Consider the following 20045-nt stretch of genomic DNA (forward strand, 5'->3'; position numbering starts at 1 on the left):
GCGTACTAGGATCTGAGGACCTAAGAAATTAAAAGTAACAATGTGTTTCTGAATAATGTGTCCAAGGGGAAGCATGTAGACAAAATAAAATTGGTCCCAAAACTGACCCCTGAGGTACACCATACTTAAAAGGATAAATGAAGATGTATAATTGTTTACAGAGACACAAAAGATAAGATGATAACCATTTTAACTCATTGAATGCCAAGCTGTTTTCGGAAGATTTGTCCTAGAGTGCCAGCAATCTAGACCATTGTTGATGATTTTTGTACAGCCACAGCATATTCTGTGTTATAGCTATGAACACATACAATGGCTCGTTTAAAAGGTGAGACTTTAAGCTCTCAGTGGGTGCAAACCGTGTATTTCTACACGCCTCTGTTCCTGAGAAATCCCAAGCTAAACAGTGGCTAGTTTTCAACAAAATCGCTGTTTTTTTCTAGAAATGGAGATATAACGTCTTTCATGAAATATGAAGTGTTGCCTGTAAACTTTCGGGGAAGTGATCAGCGAGAGACCTAAGCGAGACTGCCACCTAGTGATACCCAATTTAAAATGGCCTGGCTTTGAGATGACATGCATCGCCACTGATTGACCCAAAGCGCAACCGAAGTTATGATAAAATAACCAGATTTCCAGATTGTGCGTTTTCATGAGTTTTCGATCGTCATACATTTCATTTCCATTCATCACAGAGTTCCCAAAATCACATATAAGGTGTGTTAGAGTGTCTAGTTTCGTAATTAAAAAAAAAGCTAAAAACTTAATATTACGTTTTTGGCACGCATGGGAAAGAAAAACGTAATATTACGTTTTTGGCACTCAATGAGTTAAGGCCGTACCAGACACTCCCATCTAATGCCTCAGTCTGTTGCAATCAATTGTGTCATTTGTGTCTGAGTGCTCAGTGATATTTTCGGAGATGAGGTTCTAAATTCAAAAAATATTATTTTCCAGTGAAGAAAGAAGTTGTTTGGAAACATATTTGTCTAGAATTTGATACAAATTGTAACTTAAATAAAAATTTTACATAGCACAACATGCTTGTCAATGAATTAATTAAAGAAGTGCATTTAGCTTATTTGTCAATGTAAACTAATCATACCAACCATAGGTTCAAAATAGAACATTGGCCTCAGGGATGATGCGTATGAGTCCAGTTGTCTGTCTCAGTGAATTAACTGAACAAAAGATTGGCAGTTATGTGTTTTTACTGATGTTTTTGTTTTTGGTCTGACAATACAACAAATGCCCTTCAACAATCATGTAAATAGCGAGGAAAAATTATAATGATCTTACATTGATCAGTGATCCTTTTCTTATGGCATGTGCGTGTGTGTTCACATGTGTGTTTCTGTGTGAGCATGCGCATGTGTGTGCGCTTGTTTCTGTGAACAAGCTTGATAATTAGTGTGACTTATCTCCTTCTCAATCTCCATGGTGTTTATGTGCTGCGCATGTGTGCAGCCTGGGCATGTGAGTTAACACTGAGCCACTGAGTGTCTCTACACATTCAGTCATTGTCACACTCAATGACACATATTCATAAAACTATATCTTCAAACGTCACTCACAAAGAGATGGAATTTCAAAGGCAAAAAAAAAAAAAAACGGCAGGATAGTGCAAGATTTGTTGATATAGGAAACATTTTAATTGTATATTTTAGCAGAGAAATACCTGTCTACATGATACAAGAAAATAACAGCACAGCATCAGACATACAACAGTTTACAGTTCTATTTCATTTTGTACAGTCACCACTACACAACTCATCATGAGGAACCACTGTGTGTATGTCTTCAGTATTTCGCATAATTTCTGCGAAAGTAGACGAGAAGGTACTGTATTTTTTTTCCTATATACTCTTAAAGATTCAACATACTGTGCTACATATGACTGTGCTTTTATTTACAAACTTCAAAATAAAGGGGGTTTTGGGTTAAATTAATTATCTCAGTTCATTATCTGTTGGTGTAATCAACATAAGGCAACCATGGCAGGCTATCAGATATTAGGAAAAGGAGAATACTTTTGGTGTGTCCTCACTGAATTCTGTGCAAGTGTAATCATAATTTCAACAGAGAGCTGGGAAGCTGAGATTAACTACTTTAGGCACAACTGGAAGTAAGGTTTTGCAGCAGTGGTGATAAGATATGCTAAATAATGTAAGAAGTGTTGGTCCTCTGTCAACCAGTGATATCAAATGGTTCATAGAAATAGTCTTTGAATGTCTTAGAATAGTCTTAGAATCATATGCAACAAGCACATTATTTTTCTCTTTATCTCATTCTCATTCTCGCTCTATAGTGAAATGGTCACCCAGGTAGAAGATTGTTTTAGACACATTACTGTTGAATGTCTGAGCTTTGCCAGAGAGAGCTGGCATGACATAAAGCAGAGACACACCTCCCTGGGCTGCTATGTCTCAAACACTATGCCAGATTAGTCAAAACAAATGCTTGAATCCTTAACCAGAGTGTCAATTCATTACCATGATGTCAAGTTCTAGATCTACCGGTAAGTCACAAATTTACAAGGAATTTATCAAAACACATTTCATTTACTGCACATTATATGATAACATAGCTTTTTGTATGTGTGTGTGTGTGTGTGTGTGTGTGTGTGTGTGTGTGTGTGTGTGTGTGTTTGAAAACATCAATAAACATGAAGACTGGACCTTATATTGCACACTTTCAACATTATTGTTCACAAATGCAAGGTGTTAAACTGCTGACTGCAGACTGACTGAAAATATTGCTGAGAAACCCATGGAGAGGGAGACTGACAACTGTGTTCAACAACAACAATAACAACATCAACCAAACATGTTAACAACGTTAACAGCATCAGAGAAATTACTTCACATAGTCAAACACACCCGAGGTTCCATAAATATGACAAAGACTTGATGTTCACTTGCTTTCAGGATACAATGGACAGCATTGGGTCGTGCAGAATATGCGGTATGCGTTGAGAGACATGGAGACGTGAACATGACGATGCCATGGGAAGTGGGACATGTTCTGCTACGGAATGAAAGTGCTGTCTTCACAGAGAAAACCCTCTGTGGAAGTGGACACACACACACACACACACACACACAAAAACCCCTTGTGTTCTCTTTCCAGTCTGGCATCTTTCCCCACCATAGCCGTTCACCCTCAAGTTACAGTGGTCACCTCAGCTTTGACATAATTTGTGATGGTAGCGAGGGCATCTTTGCAGCTCTATGGGTTAGGAGTGCCAGAAAGAACTTCTTCACTCACTCACATACACACGCAGGCACACACACACACACAAACACATGTATGATGTGGAAATGTTTAGTGGATGGCAAGGATGTGCTTGCATAAAATCAGCCAGTTATCCCGTTGGTATTAAACAGCTACATGTTCCTTCATGTACAGTAGGCCCAGGGGCGAGCCAGCATGTGTCTACCCTCCCGCTCCACCCTGATACAAAACAGGCCCCTGGTTGGCAGTATCATAGATCAGGCATGGCTCACGCATGAGGAGAAAAAAACCTCAGCCTCGGCCCGCAGCGCTAACGGAAGCCTATTAGTGGCAATTAAGCCGAGCTGACGCTCGGGGAGTAAGAGCACATCACAGCTGACGAGGAGCTGGCGAGACCGCCGCTATTGACGTTTGCCATTTGACTCGCTGCAACAGTGGCTGACTGGACCACCACGTAATTGCACGCTCGTCACAAGAGAGCCGGCGAGGGGCTGTCGGCGTCTCTCTGATGCGATGACACGGCGGGGACGGTCTGTCGCACAGAGGCGAGCTCAGGCAGTGTTCAGAAAGACGAGCTGGGGGCTGATTATAAAAGGTAAAATCATAAAGGCAATGAGGAGAAGCCATATTAATGTGACATGATAGCAAAGACATGGTGCGAGGGTGTACATTAAGTCAAAAGAGTCATGTTTTATTGAGACTTCATGAAAAACGTCAACAAATTATGTAGGTATAATATACCAATTCCAATTGCTGTTCAGCTCTCAAAATACTTCACAGTTAATTCTAATTGCTAAAAATATCAGGGATATGTTTCAACACCATTCAACTTAGTCAAATGAAAATAGGCATGAAAGTCTGGTCAAGGACACGGGCTCCTAATGCCTGTTTTTGTGGGGAGTGGGGGTGAGAGGGCTGTCAGAATAGGCCATCTTCATGCTGTTTTTATGTCTCCCTGGTTACAGGGTAGATCACATTACACTGGACATTACATGCATGGTTGTCATCCAGTGTTCCACACAAAAGAGAATCCTTGGTAAGAAACTGCCCTGTGACACACCCTCCATGCATGTTTGAATGGCACAGGCCCCAGAGACAATACAGTACATATGGATTTTTATTGCACTACATTCTCAGGAAGTGACTTCTGCATCTGTAAAACCAATGTTGCCGCTCCAGGCTTGTGGTTAGTGCTTTCCTTCTTCATCTTATCATGAATTGCTTTCGCCACGGGATGCTAATTAAACTCTAGCCAAATCAGGGCTCCTGGCGTTATCATCTTACATGCACTATATGCAATATTCACAAAAATTCATTCATCAGCTAATAGCACACAACATGCTGCAAACAGGAATGTGGGCTCAAACAGTCAGATATACATACCCCTAGAAATAGACTCTCTCTCTCTCTCTCTCTCCTTCTCAGTCTGTAACAAAGCTTTGGGGAATCTCAGAGCTGGCACATAAGTCGCTGAGGCAAAGAGAGATTTGTGACGGAGGAGTGCGGATAATGAGAGAAATCAGCTTGCCTCCCAGTGTGACGTATACTTTTGCGCTTCGCTGTCACTCTAATGTTCATCAGAGAGTCAACTTTTTTCCCTCATCACTTTCCATCATATTGTGAGTGACACACAAGGTGGAAAATTAGGTATAGTATGGCAAAGCTCATTACAGAATGCAAATGCTCATTATTGAATGCTAGACTGGGCTATTTAGAAAACAGAGGCGCTGAGCGTTGATGATGAAGTCATGGAGAAATGAGGGGTTTTTTTGTATTCTTTTCTTGCTTGGTGACAACTCAATCTAAAGTACTGTGGTGCTCTTCACTGTCTTTATATCAGAATTAAATTTAACCCAATTTGAAACGAATCCATAAATAAAAATAACCCAATTTCTCCAACCTAGTGCAGTTTTACATTTCTTTCTACTTATAAGGTCGATACAAGTCAATTTAACACTTAGTGATATTGATGGGATGGTGGTGATGAAAGGGAACTGGGTGGAAATCTGCCTTGGAGTCTAAGGGCAAGTGATGACTGCCATGACTGTGGAACAGCTCCCCGTGATATTGGTCATGGAGCTACAGGAAGCTGTCCTGCACGTTGCTCTCCCCTTTCCCGGTACCTGTGCGGACAGTGGTTTCAGTGGCACAGGTGAAGTCGCCGGAGGTGAGCAGAAAACAGGCGGCCTCCTTCTTGGGTTTTTCACGGGTGCGGGAGCGGCGCAAGGTCCACTTCTCGCTGGGGGACAGGGGCAGAGTCAGACCGCAGTCTTCCTCCTCCGACAGGGCTACATTGGCATCCCCATTCTGCTTGGAGTCTGAAGAGACCAATAGAAATACATGTGCAAAGTGCAGAGAGGAGTGGCATACATGAAATTATTGAAAAAGTTGAGAGAAACGCTGTGCATGCCTTGAGATTTGCACATCGCTACAAATGCATGTGTGAAATGCTCAGGCCTTTTGTTCTGGCACCTAATCAATGCATTAAATAAATTAGTGCCTGACCGATAAATCGGTGTGCCGATAGGGTTGTAAGAAAAAATCGCAATATATTATTTGGCAATACTGATTATCGATTTTCACATACATAATATACTCTACAGCAGTTTCTTAACTGACTGACTTAACGGGACCCAAAAGTGGGTCGCAGAACCGTTCTGCGTGGGTCACGGTGGGTCGCTCATTACATTATCAGATCTAATATTGGACCTTTATTTTGATAGACTTTATTTGTATGCCAATCATTGCCATGGACATAGTAGTCCATTCACTTAAATTGTGGACAAAATTGGACACGAAACCCCAGTGTGTGGTGAATTGCGGGCACATGAGGGCATGAAACCACCAAAACTAAAATGTCACATGGAAACCAAGCACCCCTGTCAAAGACAAACCTGTCGAGTACCCTACTTTGAAAGGTGACATCAAAGGTGACAAATGTAATGCCAAACATCAGCATGTTCCAAACAAATAGAGCTTACAAATTTTACTTACATTTAATTTTAGAAAAACTGACATTAAATGTATCACATTTTGCACAAAATTGAAATATATTGCAATAAATGGAATTGTAACCCATGTATCGCCAGATTCTTGCCAATACACAGCTCTATGTGCCAATATTAGCTTTGCCAATCTATCGGTATCAGCGTTTATAACGGCCAACAGGGCCAGTTCTACTACATTTGGGTGGGCTGGTAGAAATGTTAAGGTGGGCAACATTGAAAAGCAGACAAATTGGATGAAATTGAGAAACTGACAAACACAAAAAAAATCGGTAGGCCAATTCAGAGCATATATATTGTACATTGTAATATTTTGTTCATTTATTTTTATTGTTATTTAAATATTTCAAATGGATTTTTTAAAAACTTTTTTTAACACCTACCATTAATGTAATGATTACATTGTCTTAGTGATGTGTAAGACTATTTTGGTGCCTTTCACTTTAAGGAGAGTAACTTGTGTCCGTGTCTGTAGGCTATTATTTGGAAATGAGATGTGCATAAGGATATAAGGGTGTAATCAGAATGTTTGCTATTTGCTTAATTAGATTAAATATTGAAAAAGCAAACAACTTGAAGAGAACCTGTCTTGGATCGCAGAGGAGTGTCATGCACAGTTCATTTCTGGTGAGCACTGCACAAATGCCAAGCAAGCATGGCCTGAGCTAACTAATAGCAAGAGTGAACTAGGCTATTTATACTACTGTAGGCTATGTAAAAGCTTGCCAATAGTTGCATAGCCTGTTACTCATATTACTGTATGTCCTTACAGTAAAAAACAATGGTGAATTAACTTAATTTAATTGCCTAGGTTACAGACTTAAGAGATGCAAGTCAGCAGATCAGCTATTATTATTTGTTGACATCAAACCTGAAGAGGAACACAAGTAGGGATGTAACGATATGAAAATTTAACGCTTCGCGGTTTTCGGTATTATCGCGGTATAAAAAGATGCAGAGAGGCTACATGATACAGTACAAGTTTTGCGGTGAAAATGTTCCGCCTTTTAAAATCATATGTAACCTAATCCGAATCGCCGTTAAATACATCAATTAGACAACAGAATCAGTAGGGTACCAGTTTTTTTCATTGTACCAGGCCTACTGTATGTCAAAAGCAAGCTTAGATGAAGCTGGGAAGGATTAAACACACGGTTTCCACACCGTGGTAATCAACTGCAATAAATATGATATTTGAAATTAATTGAATGGTAATTGTTATCGTCAACATTTTTATCACGGTTTACCATTATACCGGTAATCGTTACATCCCTAAACACAAGTTTACCCAACTGCTGTTCCCACAGTTAACTCGCTTGGACTTTTTTCTCTTGGGGCCTTGATTAATTTGCGGGGGAAAATTAGCGGAAAATTACCGGAAATCGTAGTCACTTTTTAAGCAAGCGAGAAGCTAATAGCCTAATCAGATTCAATGATTTCATTTGATTTATTTGGAAAAAAGACATATTCAAGGGATAGAAAAAATAATCATGACAAAGTGCAAGCACTTATTTCCATCATGGTCCCTGAATCTATGCTAGACTGGAGCTAAAACTGGTATCGCCAGACTCAGAGGCTGGATGAAGGGTTAAAAATGAATTGTTTAACTCAAGGGGAGGTGGAAAATGAGTGTAATTCCCCAAATGGTGGAATATCCCTTTAAAACTGAATATTAGCCGATCTATTGTATATCATTTTTTGAAATCCTTGAAATTTTTGAAATATCGAAATCGGTATCGGTCTTTATACAATACAATACAATACAAATACAATGCTAATGCAAATCTAATCTAATTTTCAGTGGCAATTTACCATCTTGTCATATCTTACTACTTAAGGTTTCGTTCTGCCTACCTGAGCGGCTCCGTCCACTGTTTTCCTCAGCAGCCAGAGGGAACGTATCGCTCTGTGTGCTGTCTGGAGGGGAGTTACAGTCAGACTTCCCAAATGAGGCCGAGTCTGTCGGTACGTCCGGGTTGGGATTGTGCTTCTTCCTCTTCTTGGGCAGCTTCTGCTTGGCCATGGCCAGTGAGTAGTACATCCCAAAGTTGTTGACAATGACGGGCACAGGCATGGCGATGGTCAGCACACCAGCGAGGGCACAGAGAGCGCCCACCATCATGCCCAGCCACGTCTTCGGATACATATCCCCGTAGCCCAGGGTGGTCATGGTCACCACCGCCCACCAGAAGCTGATGGGAATGTTCTTAAAGCAAGTGTGGTTGGTGCCCCGTGGGTCCCCCGGTTGTGCCCCGATGCGCTCTGCGTAATAGATCATGGTGGCGAAGATGAGCACGCCAAGGGCGAGGAAGATGATGAGCAGGCAGAACTCGTTGATGCTGGCACGCAGCGTGTGAGCCAGGACACGGAGGCCCACGAAGTGGCGCGTGAGCTTGAAGATACGCAGGATGCGCACAAAGCGCACCACGCGCAGGAAGCCCAGCACATCGGATGCCGCCTTGGACGAGATGCCACTCAGGCTCATCTCCAGGTAGAAGGGCAGGATGGCCACAAAGTCAATGAGGTTGAGCGTGTTCTTGACGAAGAGAAGCTTGTTGGGACAGCAGACCACGCGCACCAGGAATTCGAAGGTGAACCACACCACACACACGCCCTCCACCATGATCAGCCCGGGCGTGGTGACCATCTGTTGGGTGACCACCTCCACAGTGATGTTCCCCGTTGTCACATTCTCCCGGTGGAACTTGGGTATGTTGAAGGCCTCATGGGTCTCCAGGCAGAAGGTGGTGATGGACACCAGGATGAAGAAGAGGGAGGCGAGTGCGACGACCTAGAAAACACAGGGGGCACACAATCAGCAGGTCAGAAGTCAGAACAGATAGAGTGTGAAATCCCAATGATCATGCGGCGGATGAGTCCCAGAGTGCTAACACCTAATGTTCGACGGAAACTGCTCACCAGCGAGTCTCGCAATTACTTGTTTAAGCTAATTAAGGCATTAAGGGCAGTGATGGCTCATTAGAGACATGACAGCATCCCTTGGTAGGAAAGGACTGAGTTCCCCTGGTCAGGGTCCTTAATATACTGTAGCCTTTCAAACCATTATCCATAACAGAGCAAAGCATACTGTATGTCTTTTTAACGATGGTCCAGAGGTCCTGACGGCTACAGTAGGACTGCCAGTCATTAGCTCCATTGAAATATCACACCAGCTTGTTGGTAGATACTGTATGATATTATGAGAAAAGACCATGTTAAACTAAACTAGCTAAACTGTAGCATATTTTCTATTAAAGGTATTATAGTACATCCCAATACTATACAAATGCTTAATGGATAAAAAATAATGGAAATACTCATACTGACATGGGCATGTGGTGTATGTACTGTATGGGGCCTTAGTAACACTGAAATGACACTTAGCAAATATACATTATAGATGAAAGGAGACGTTTTAAAACAACCTGCACAAATTTTAAATGTACCTTTGAAATGTTCGATTGGTGTCATGTCTTAAGAATTCAAAGAGTAAAATACAGCATGATTCTACTTAGCAGAAAAATATGAGATCATTGTTACTGTGTCTGAGTTACATGCATAGGTTTTACTGTGCTCTTCAGGATATCATTAGCTTTGTTATTTATAAATGATAACAACATATAAAAGAACAACATTATAAAAAAAACATTGTTCCATTTGTTTACAATTCTTGCCAATGTCTCCAGCAGCTGCACATTTCACTGCTGTATGTGCAAACAGTGATGACTAACACACAGGAAGAATAAAAGGCTCTTGGGAGCTAAGGAGTTAAACCTCTCCTTTTTTAGGGTCCTTAATAACACTAATTGTGCCAGATAATCGACAAGGAGAAGCCCCAAGAAATGTTAACGGCTGACAAGGGAGCGGGGATCTGGCCCTTTCCCACTGGAAACAGATGACAGCTGCATACATGCGGAGACGCACAGTAAACCTGATTAGCATGCAGATATTGTATGCAGGTTCTGTTAACATTGTTACCATTATTTAGCTCATACTAAGTGGATTCTGCACATTTGTAGGATAACTGCCATGGGGAATAGAGAAGGGTGGGAGTGACATGGGGGAGAGGGGGATAAGGAGTGAGAGAGAGAGAGAGAGAGAGAGAGAGAAGAGAGACAGAGAGAGAGAGAGAGAGAGAGAGAGACAGACAAAGAGAGAGAGAAAAGCCATGACAACCATACTGGTCATTCCCAATAGGGGAGGTGCATAAGGAGAAGAATGCCCCTTGGTTAACATAACAGATCGACAGAAGACAGCTGATATAATATCTGTCCATTCAACTTTTTCTATCTCTACTCACACAGTGAAAGCTGATCTTGAAGCACCACCAGTACATAGACTCTGGCATGTATAGGTTTTGACAAACACCATCTGACCCAGCAATGCTGTCTTATGTCGAGTCTATTTTTTTCCCCAAAACAAACGGCCTAATTTTTATACACATATGATGTGTCTATTCAGGCTTGGTGCACAATTCTGATAAGAGTGCTGTTCCTTTATATGCCTTAACATTATATGTACTTCCAATGTTTGAATGTTTGATATTCATTTACTATTGTTTTCATTTATTACAGTGCATATGGAAAGTGTTCACAGCACTCCACATTTTGTTATGTTTCAGACTCATCTTAAAATGAATTGAAACCATTTTAAGATGAGTCTGAAACATAACAAATTGTGAAGCGCTCATTCATTTATTGCTGATTTATCTACGTCTCACTCTCTTCATCTAGAAACAGATAATCACATTACCGCCTCAAAAATATCATTATTTTACTGAATGATCGATTATTTAGATGATTGCCAGTGGCCCATCATATTATATTACAGTTTTGCTTTTGTGTTTACTGTTCCACAGAATTATTGGGGTGGCAATAGAATCGGGGAATTAATTATTCACACAACCTTAATTAAAGCAAATGACAATGTAATAGGATTCAAATCCATTGCTTTGCTCATAAGATGTGTTTATAATTTCCCACACCTATGAGTCCATTTCCCTCTGACAGACATGCTTTCAGAAGAGCGTTTCATTATTACACCTTGGCTGATTGAAATTCAAATGTTAGAACAGAGGTAGCTTTTTTTTCTCTGTATTTGAACATGAAGACTGTGCTCTAGGCAATGCTGTTTGGTCTGAGGATAACAGCAGGGTGTCTGTTTCAAATTATTCTTAAAATTTGTATATTTTAGGCAGAGAAAGAGAGAGCGATTGATGCATGAAACCTTTTTTATGGATGGTACTGTAATAGCCTGGCAAACTTGGCCGTGAGATAATTCCATAAACATATTGTCTATGGAAAAACTCACTTGTGTGCAGCTGTATACATAGTAGACTTGTTTCAGGTTACAGCAAGTTTAAATAAAAAAACATTTCTCCAACGAACTATGAAATATGGATAACATTTGGATAAAGCCTCTGGGGAAACTCCTATCATGACGGAGAAAACCCTCTGTAAGGGTGTGAAATGTATAAGTAAAGGGCAATGTTTACTCTGTTTAACAAGCTCGCAAGGCAGGTTGCATAGTAATAAGAAAAACATGGACTGACTTGCACAGTAGATCAGTATATTCTCCCCTCTTTCTCCCCCCTCACACACACACACACACACACACACACACACACACACACACACTACTATGTGTGCCTACATGCAGCTGTTGTTAAACTGTGCCCACTCATGAATAATCACACAAGGCGGAAGAAGGGCTCTCAGCCACATCAGCGTAACAGAGCAGAGGGCAGGCCCTGACAAACAAGGGCATTCGGCGGGACAGCTGTGTGAGGTGCCACTGCGTTTGCCTCCCATGCCAGCCCGATGGCATCCCATGTCTCTCACCCCCGCACCCCCTGCCGCATCCACCTGCCCCCCCGAGTCTGTGGAGCTCTTGCTAGCATGCCTGGATGCTCTCCCCACAGCCTGCTGCTACCTGTCAGCTCTGTCTGCTGTCTGACAACCTCCATCCCTTCGCCATTATAACCAGCTGACTGTGGGAGGTGTGACCATCTGCCCCAATGATTTGTGGGACTCTTTCCCAGGGTGCTTTAGGCAGTAAACGTGAACACGGCGACACATGCACGTGCAGAGAGAATGATTTGAGGCTACCTCTGCGTTTGACAGATGGCCTCCTCCCTCTCCAAAGCTATGACAGAAAACAGATACATTAACAAAGCCTGAGGCTAAAGCCAGCACAGGAGGGATTGTTTCTAGAGTGCACTCCCAAATGTGTTGCTGCCGCACGCTTAAAAGTAGCTTGACATTGAGCATGTACATTGTGTACGTGTCTATTTGTAGAATAACAGTGTGCATGTTTATCACATGTGTTAGCTACATAACACCAAAAGAATATGAGCCTGTAATGTATACACACGTGAAAAGATAACCATTACTTTGTCTGTGAAGCAACTTTGAAGTGGGAGCCAAGTCCAAAAGCCATTCATCACCAGACTGACCCAAGGTGCACTGAGTTCTTCACCAGACTGAACCAATGTGCACTGAGTTCTTCACCAGACTGGCCCAAGGTGCATTGTGGACAAGATGTGTTGGGGTGGTCCCACAAAGCCTTCAAACACACTCCCATGTGCCCTCCCACCTGCAGATTCTCATCCCCAATTACACAGGCACATGGTGGCACAGCAGCAGCCCTGTGTTATTCATAGACCATACATTTGTGACTGCAGTCTAATCGCACTAGAAATATTTAGAAATTCACCTGAAATGGTTGTGATGGATAATTTGCAGTAGTTCACTGATGCCCTTCTGATGTAATATAAAAGTCTATGTGCTACACAATACTTTTACAGAAAACAGCTGGACATGTTTAGAAAGACAGACTTAAAATGTGTCCATGAAGCCATCATCCACCATTTGAAAAATGTGCTTTAGATTTCTGTCTGAAATAGGACAGTTTTGAAAAATCTATCATAATTAAACCTGGTGCTTTTATGTCTGTATTTTTTTAAGATGAGCAGGATGGTTCTGCTTGATGCCTGTTTGTAATGTTTAGATCTATTTCATTTTAGCTTTTCGAAAAGCTTTATTTATCTTGGCCAGATTTCCACCAAATATATTATTTTACTCCATTTTAAAAGGGACTTTCAAGATAAATATAGGATAAAAAAAAACACACCTCTTATTTCCTTCTATTGCAGGAAAGTCCTACCACCCTCAGAAAATAGTTTACTTGCATAACTACAAAAGTCATAATAGCCCACAAATAGAATCTATTCTACAACCTGAAGCATTTGGTCTTAGGAGGGAAGACCCTCCAATGAAAACATCACCCTGCAATTTTGCCCTCACACTATCTGCTGAAGGCATAGCGGGAGCCATAAGCCACTGGTTTATCTAAATGCCAAATGGTTTATCTCAGCACTAAACAGACGGGTGATCTGCTGAGAATCTTTTCCAATGCACCATGGGACTGAGGGGAGCCTGTGGCTTGAATACAGAGGAGTGGGAATCAGAATGCTCATAAAAGGATGAAGTAGGGGTCTTACTGTGATACAGTCGGCATAAAGGGATGTGACTGCAGCTTACAGTGTAAGAGAGTGTATGTGTCTGAGTGTGTGTGTGTATGGCCCTTTATGTATACAGTTTTTCACAGCCTCAGTAATCAAGAATGCTGAAGAAGTACAAAACCATGTTTAATTTGAACATTGTGACCAAGCCTGCCAGATGCTGTATTTTACTAGGCAAGCCTCTGCACATTGCTTGCAACCATTATACAAGCAGGGTTTTATCCCAAAACTCATAATCAATTTATGTGGACAACACATAGAATGAACCTTCCTTATGCATTCAGTCATTATCTTTGTTTGTTTGTTTTGGTTTGTTTATTTGTTTGCCACACAGCTAAACTAAATGATGACAACAACTCCAGCTGGCCATGCTGCAGTTCCACACAGTGTGTTTCTCCCCCAAGCACTCGGGCCCCAGGCTCAGAACCCTGTGTGGTCCCCTCAGATCCAACAGCCTGCGAGAACACGTACCTACCCACACACACATACAGTTGCACACACAAACACACAGATACACAAACACACACACGCACACACATACATGTGTATAACTGCAGTTGTGCAAACACACACACACACACGCACACACACACACAAAGATGGAGACACAGACATGTACACACACATGCTCGCTCGCACACACATCAGTGTACCAGCCTCCAGAGGTGCGAGAGCACAGCTGAGCTCTGGCTGCTTGTATTGCTGGCAGCTGCTGAGGCAGCTGGAACGTCTTTCTGGAGATCCTCGCCTCCAGCTGCTTCGCCACAGTCCCCCTGATCAGAGCACCCACTGGGACGGAAGCCCCCTGCCCATGGCCCCTACTGATATCCCATGTCTCACATGATCGGCCCACAACAACAGTTGATCTGCCTGTGGAGTGTCACTATGTCATATGCTTTGATATTAGTGGAACTGATGGACAGCATAAATAACTAGATGTAGCTTTTTTAACTAGTTGGAGCTAGGCTATACCTCAAATGAGTGGATATTGGATGGGTTGACATGGCCTCTTGAGATCAACATACAAAAAAAAGTTGGTCATCCTAGGCCCTACGGTTCTCGAGATATTCACAGAAAATGAAAAACAATGGTTCCATGTCACCCTTATGGGGCTACATGCACACCAAGTCTCGTGCAGCCCGGTCTTTCAGTGTCCCGGGAATCGTTGACAGAAATTCACTGAAGAAAAAAAAAAAACAGAAAAAAATCCGAAGGAAAAAAAACCACTAAACCTACATGACCGCTGCTTCGCTAGCACGGCGGTCATAATAAATATGATCATAGCTTCAGTGTCCAGTGTCAGTGTTCCGTTTCTTTACATGTTAAGATTGCTGTGAGTGCTGACATCTTACAAAGATAATATTTTTTTGGTGTAAAGTATGATAGGATTATTTGTTTATAATCCGATAAGTAGATCATTAAGTGTTCAGCCTGTATTTTATGAATGCAAGAGCCTCTTAGAGCAAGACATAAACTGAAGGACTAATTTAGAGTTACCTGAGTCAAGTGATTAAAAGTTGAAAGGCCTATTGCACAATTAATGAATGACCCAAAAGTCAACAAAAAAACCTATACATGAATCCACTGTTGTTTCGCCAAGGCCTAGCAAATATGTAGTTTTATCTTGTATTTGTACACACTTTCAGCTCATCTGGATTACAGAGACCTAAGCATGATGCATTTTTTTAAGTTTATGTTTCTATCTGTGATGTCCATCCTCCACACACCTCCTTCAGTATATGATATTTCATAGACAAGTATGATGACAGAACCTTTCGCTGTGTCCCTGCCATACTGTGACATGGCCCTGGACAGTTGTTGTGTCATTAGTACAAGATTCAGAGGCAATACAACATTTAGATGCAATACAAGATTCAGAGGCAAGGCCAATGCCAGAAACAACTCCTGTAAACAGCTTCAGCCTTGCAGCAGAGGAACAGGCTTATCATACATCAAAGACAAATAGACGGATATTACAGTTGATATGAAACAAGGCAGCTTCACCACTAACAAGAAATTAACATGATTAACAGGATTGATCCACATCCAATGGTCAGAACATTACACAGCTCAGCCTGCTAATGTCCACATAACACACGCCAGGAACCAGAGGCCAGATTGTTGATTCAGACACTGTGAACAAAATCTCACAGGTGCTAAAAGGGATGTGTTCAGTTGAAGGACTTCAGAGCACATTATTCTGAAGAGCCCTTGGAGAATAGTATACCAGGCTTTCTAAAATAAAAAAGATTACAGTGGGCACAAATCAGGGCTAACCATTACACAAATACTAGAACACTCATGTTCTGTTGACCCAGTACAGTGCAAGGATAGGATCTGTAGCTGTAGTTTTAAGAGGTAGCTGATCATAAATTTATGCACAGAATATTTTATGAACATCTTATTCTCACCACAATGTATCTTCCTTTCATGAATTTCATTAAACTGAAAATGTCATACATTATAGTTTAGCCAGGAGAAGCCTACTATTCATTCCTTGGCCAGGCACAGTAGAGCACACTGCCAAGTACTGCAGTGTGAACGACAATTATAGTCCACGACATTTGTCACACCGCTGTTATTTGGAGAGAGGTTTAAAAAATAAAGGAGAGATGTTGTCCTTGGACCCATTCATGCTCATGCAGCAGCCAGTCAAACAACATCATCGGAGAAAACAACTAATTGCAGTGTGAGGGGGCTGCCACTCACTAAAGCTAAGATACATGTAATATGAAGGCCAGCAGTGCTGCTTATTCCACACATTTTTCATGCGTCTAGCATCCCTGCCATGTGCCACCATTCCACTGTTATCTACAGCAGCACAGCTATCAGACTTGTCCAGATGTTGTTTACTAAATGCTCTTTCTGTTGCTGCTGCGAATGGTTGGTATTTACAAAACCTTTAAGGTGGGTAATCTTGTTAAAGAAAATGCATTGGCTAAAATGAGCTCTGATGGCCCCTGATGTCCCACAAGATACAGTGGCACGGTACATAATAAAATACATTATAATCAGAAAGAAAAACAAATGTGCACTACTCTATATGCATTCCGTTCAATTTGACCTCTGGGGCTTTGATGCGACTTTACCTAAAAACTGTCTTTTAATGATACCTTGAGTCATGTGAGTACGCTGCACTTCCACCTAGTCTCTGGAGAGGGCCTGAGTCCTCTCCATTCTGTCAAAGCAATTCGCTGAATGCCCATCTAAATTAATTAAGGAAAGACAAACCCATCTGGTGGGAGAAAGAGGTGATTGACTGAGAGGCAGGGGTGCAAATAGTCCTGTATGGTGTGAGGACACTGATAAATCCAGAGACTGATCTACAGCACAAACACATAGCTAGCCCCACCTGTGTCTGCACAGACGGTGAAGAGAGGGTGGGGGTGGTGGGGGGATTGTGAAAGGGAGGAAAAAGAGCGCTCTATGATTTAGAGATGACATATTAGACAGGAGAGCGAGATTTCTGTTTTCCTAGTCATGATGACTGACATGCCAAACTGGAAATGTGATTAGCTTTTGTTTTTTAAGTGAGTGAATAGTAGTGAAGCAAATCAGCACTACAGACATCATCATATCTGATGTCACATTTTCACAATAACCAACAGTAATATGACTTGTAGTGATATTCATGTATTGAAATGTTTTTATTGTTTGCTGGCAAACATTGATGCTTTCACATGTCACTATTAATTAGATAAGACAGACACAAAGAGATATGATGCAATCCTAGGGGAAATGTCTGTGCCTGCCTGAGTGAAAAAACAGGCAATGTATTTTACTTGCAGTTACACCTATACAAAGAAACATACATTTATGAGTGCCAAAAAAGCCACCTGCTCTCTAAGAAAGTCAGTATAGACGATTCGGCTGTTCGAAGAACAGAATAAGCAAATGGTCTTTGAAATTGAAATGAGTTGAGGCAGGCATACAGTATGTGTGCTAGGTGACCTCAAGTTATTCTTAGTGGAGATTTATATGCTCCACATTCCTTGTATGTGTTTGCGTGGAGGGGGCTTTGCTAGTATCTGGTGACCAACCTACAAAACACCTGTAGATTGTCCACACCACAGCACCTTATCACAGTGGTTACATGAACACTCTCTTTAGGTACCTCTCTCTCTCACTCACACACACACTGATATGAGTGCTCACTCCCGTTTACCATTAAAAAATGCTATTTAAATCGTTTGGACACCATTCACGTGACTTGAAAGATTGTTCTTGTGCGTAATTGCGCATGTAACCAATTTTGTCATGCACTTTGTGAAATCGTCATATTTTACTCTTTAATAAATCCTCTGGGTTATGATAAACTGGTGAAACTTACTCTTGCGGCCCGCGAGGAATATGGGTCGTCGAAAAGTGCCCATACTCTAGGTTGCCAAACCTCGCAGCATCCTCTGGACCGCTCAGGACAGTCCTCGATGCCGAAGCGTCTGGACAGTTCTCTGTCGTCCTCGTTGTCGTCTGGTTCGGGAGGTTCGAATATTTCGAGAGCTTCTTCTGCATCTCTGTGCTGACGATATGTCATCCAGCAACAAGGCTCTACGTCCGTTTCATCAATACCCCAAAACGCTAACTCCTCTTCAAACAAGGGGCCGCATACATCTGCCGGACAATGAAGCTTTCCAGTCCTATAATAATTCAATACGTAGGAAAAAATGCCTGGATGTCGGTCAAAAAATAACTCATTTGTAGAATGCCTTGGCCCTGTGTCACCGTCCGAGTTCACCTGGGAGTCTGGGTCTGCCAACCATGCCAGCCGGGTGCCTGGCAAGGTCCTAAGGGTGCTCTTGTAAGTTTCGTGACGCGTGCCACCAACGTTTATGATGATTTTGTCCGAGTCTTCCCTCCTGGCCATCTCTTCCTTTAAACATGTTTTAGACGGAGGTTTGTTGCCTGACTTGCGCCCACGATAAGACGAAACACACACTGAGCTAATCATAGATTTCGTTGGATGGGTTACCAAGGAAAGTGTCTTCAAAAGTATTGACAAAACTAGTATTTCAGTCAATCTTTCAGTTCACAGAAGTGTCCTCTGATTCCGTATCTATTGTATTCCTCTTTGCCCTCTCATTGCTGACGCTTCAGCGTAATAGCCTATACTAAATGTTAGCCAACAGCATTGATCTGGCCTTGAAAACCACCTGTTATTGAGGGGCTCCGCCAGCCGTGCCACACCGCTAAAACTAAAAATGCAATGTTTAATCCGGCGTAAATAATCAGTCATCCATTACTCAGTAGACCGTGGTAAAATTGTTGCTTTGTAGATCAAACGTAGCAGATAAAGATATTTAACTGTTGTATTCCTTCATTTTGAAATTTCACGACCATCAGCAGGAGTAGTTTACAGATCCGTTGTGCCGTGGAGCAACATCAGGTACACTTGTCAGATTTAAAAATGGTTGTTAGGATTTAATGTTCTTGCTCTCTGTCCAAGAAAAGTGAGCATTAATATATTTAAAAACTGCTGGCAGACTCTCACCTGCACTTTCATGATCCTTAACGTCGACAGTAAAAAGCGAATTTCCGTGAATAGCGCAATCTAAAATATTTCGCACATTTTACTAAGCACGAGTATTGTTGACAGAAAGAAGGCATTTGTTGCTCAGCAAAATATCTGTTGCTTCTCCACCAAAAGTATCCACCCTCACCGTGGTCAGACGATCCAAATGAGGAAGATGGTTTATGCATCAGCAGAGACAAATTAACTCCTTGTTCGCCTGTGGCAGCCTAATTGATAGGAGAGCGCGTTAAATATTGTTTTCCCAAATCATAAGAGGGAAGACCTATCGTCTTATTTTGATAGACTTGCTTGTAAACGTCTTCTTTAGCAGAAACAAGATACGGCAAAGAAATATGGTAACATTTCATTGAAGTGTATCATCTTGGATATTGCCGTCGTGTGTACAGACGGAGTGCACATAGAGCTCATCCTCCTCGAAGGAGGAAATGAGAGTGAGGGAGCACTTTCGCTTCAACCTCCTATCCAACTAGAACCCTTGATTTTTAAAGCAATTGACAGATCATATCTGTCATCATAAATGATTGTAATGCAACGAAATATCATCTCATGAAATGCAATTGACTCTGCTGAAGTTTGTCATAAGTGCATATTGATTGATATAAAAATTGTATAGGGTAGATAATGGATATGAAAAAGACGGTGTCTCAGGAGTAGAAGTATGGCAAGTATGAAAGAGGTCCGGAACACCAGAGCTGTCTTGAAATCCCATTCGAAATACATTAAAACCAACTATGAGCTAAATGTCAAAGCTACA

The 20045-nt window shown here is 41.7% G+C and overlaps 1 protein-coding gene across 3 annotated transcripts; it reads right to left on the minus strand.

The window, feature by feature from the left end:
- Positions 1-1629: 1629 nt before the first annotated feature.
- kcnc4 (potassium voltage-gated channel, Shaw-related subfamily, member 4) lies at positions 1630-19698 on the minus strand. Of its 3 annotated transcripts, XM_048241940.1 has the most exons (4): positions 18092-19698; positions 8094-9030; positions 5358-5552; positions 1630-3816 (listed from the first exon to the last, which is right to left on the minus strand). In XM_048241940.1, exons 1-4 carry the CDS (start codon positions 18707-18709, stop codon positions 3797-3799), a joined length of 1770 nt encoding a protein of 589 aa, XP_048097897.1. In that variant the 5' UTR covers positions 18710-19698; the 3' UTR covers positions 1630-3796. The 3 variants fall into 3 exon arrangements, with proteins under 3 accessions (XP_048097897.1, XP_048097898.1, XP_048097896.1); XM_048241941.1 differs by having other exon boundaries at positions 1630-5552; positions 19250-19698; XM_048241939.1 differs by having other exon boundaries at positions 1630-5552.
- Positions 19699-20045: the final 347 nt, after the last annotated feature.

Source organism: Alosa alosa, chromosome 4 (assembly GCF_017589495.1).
Source record: "Alosa alosa isolate M-15738 ecotype Scorff River chromosome 4, AALO_Geno_1.1, whole genome shotgun sequence".
Taxonomy (NCBI): domain Eukaryota; kingdom Metazoa; phylum Chordata; class Actinopteri; order Clupeiformes; family Clupeidae; genus Alosa; species Alosa alosa.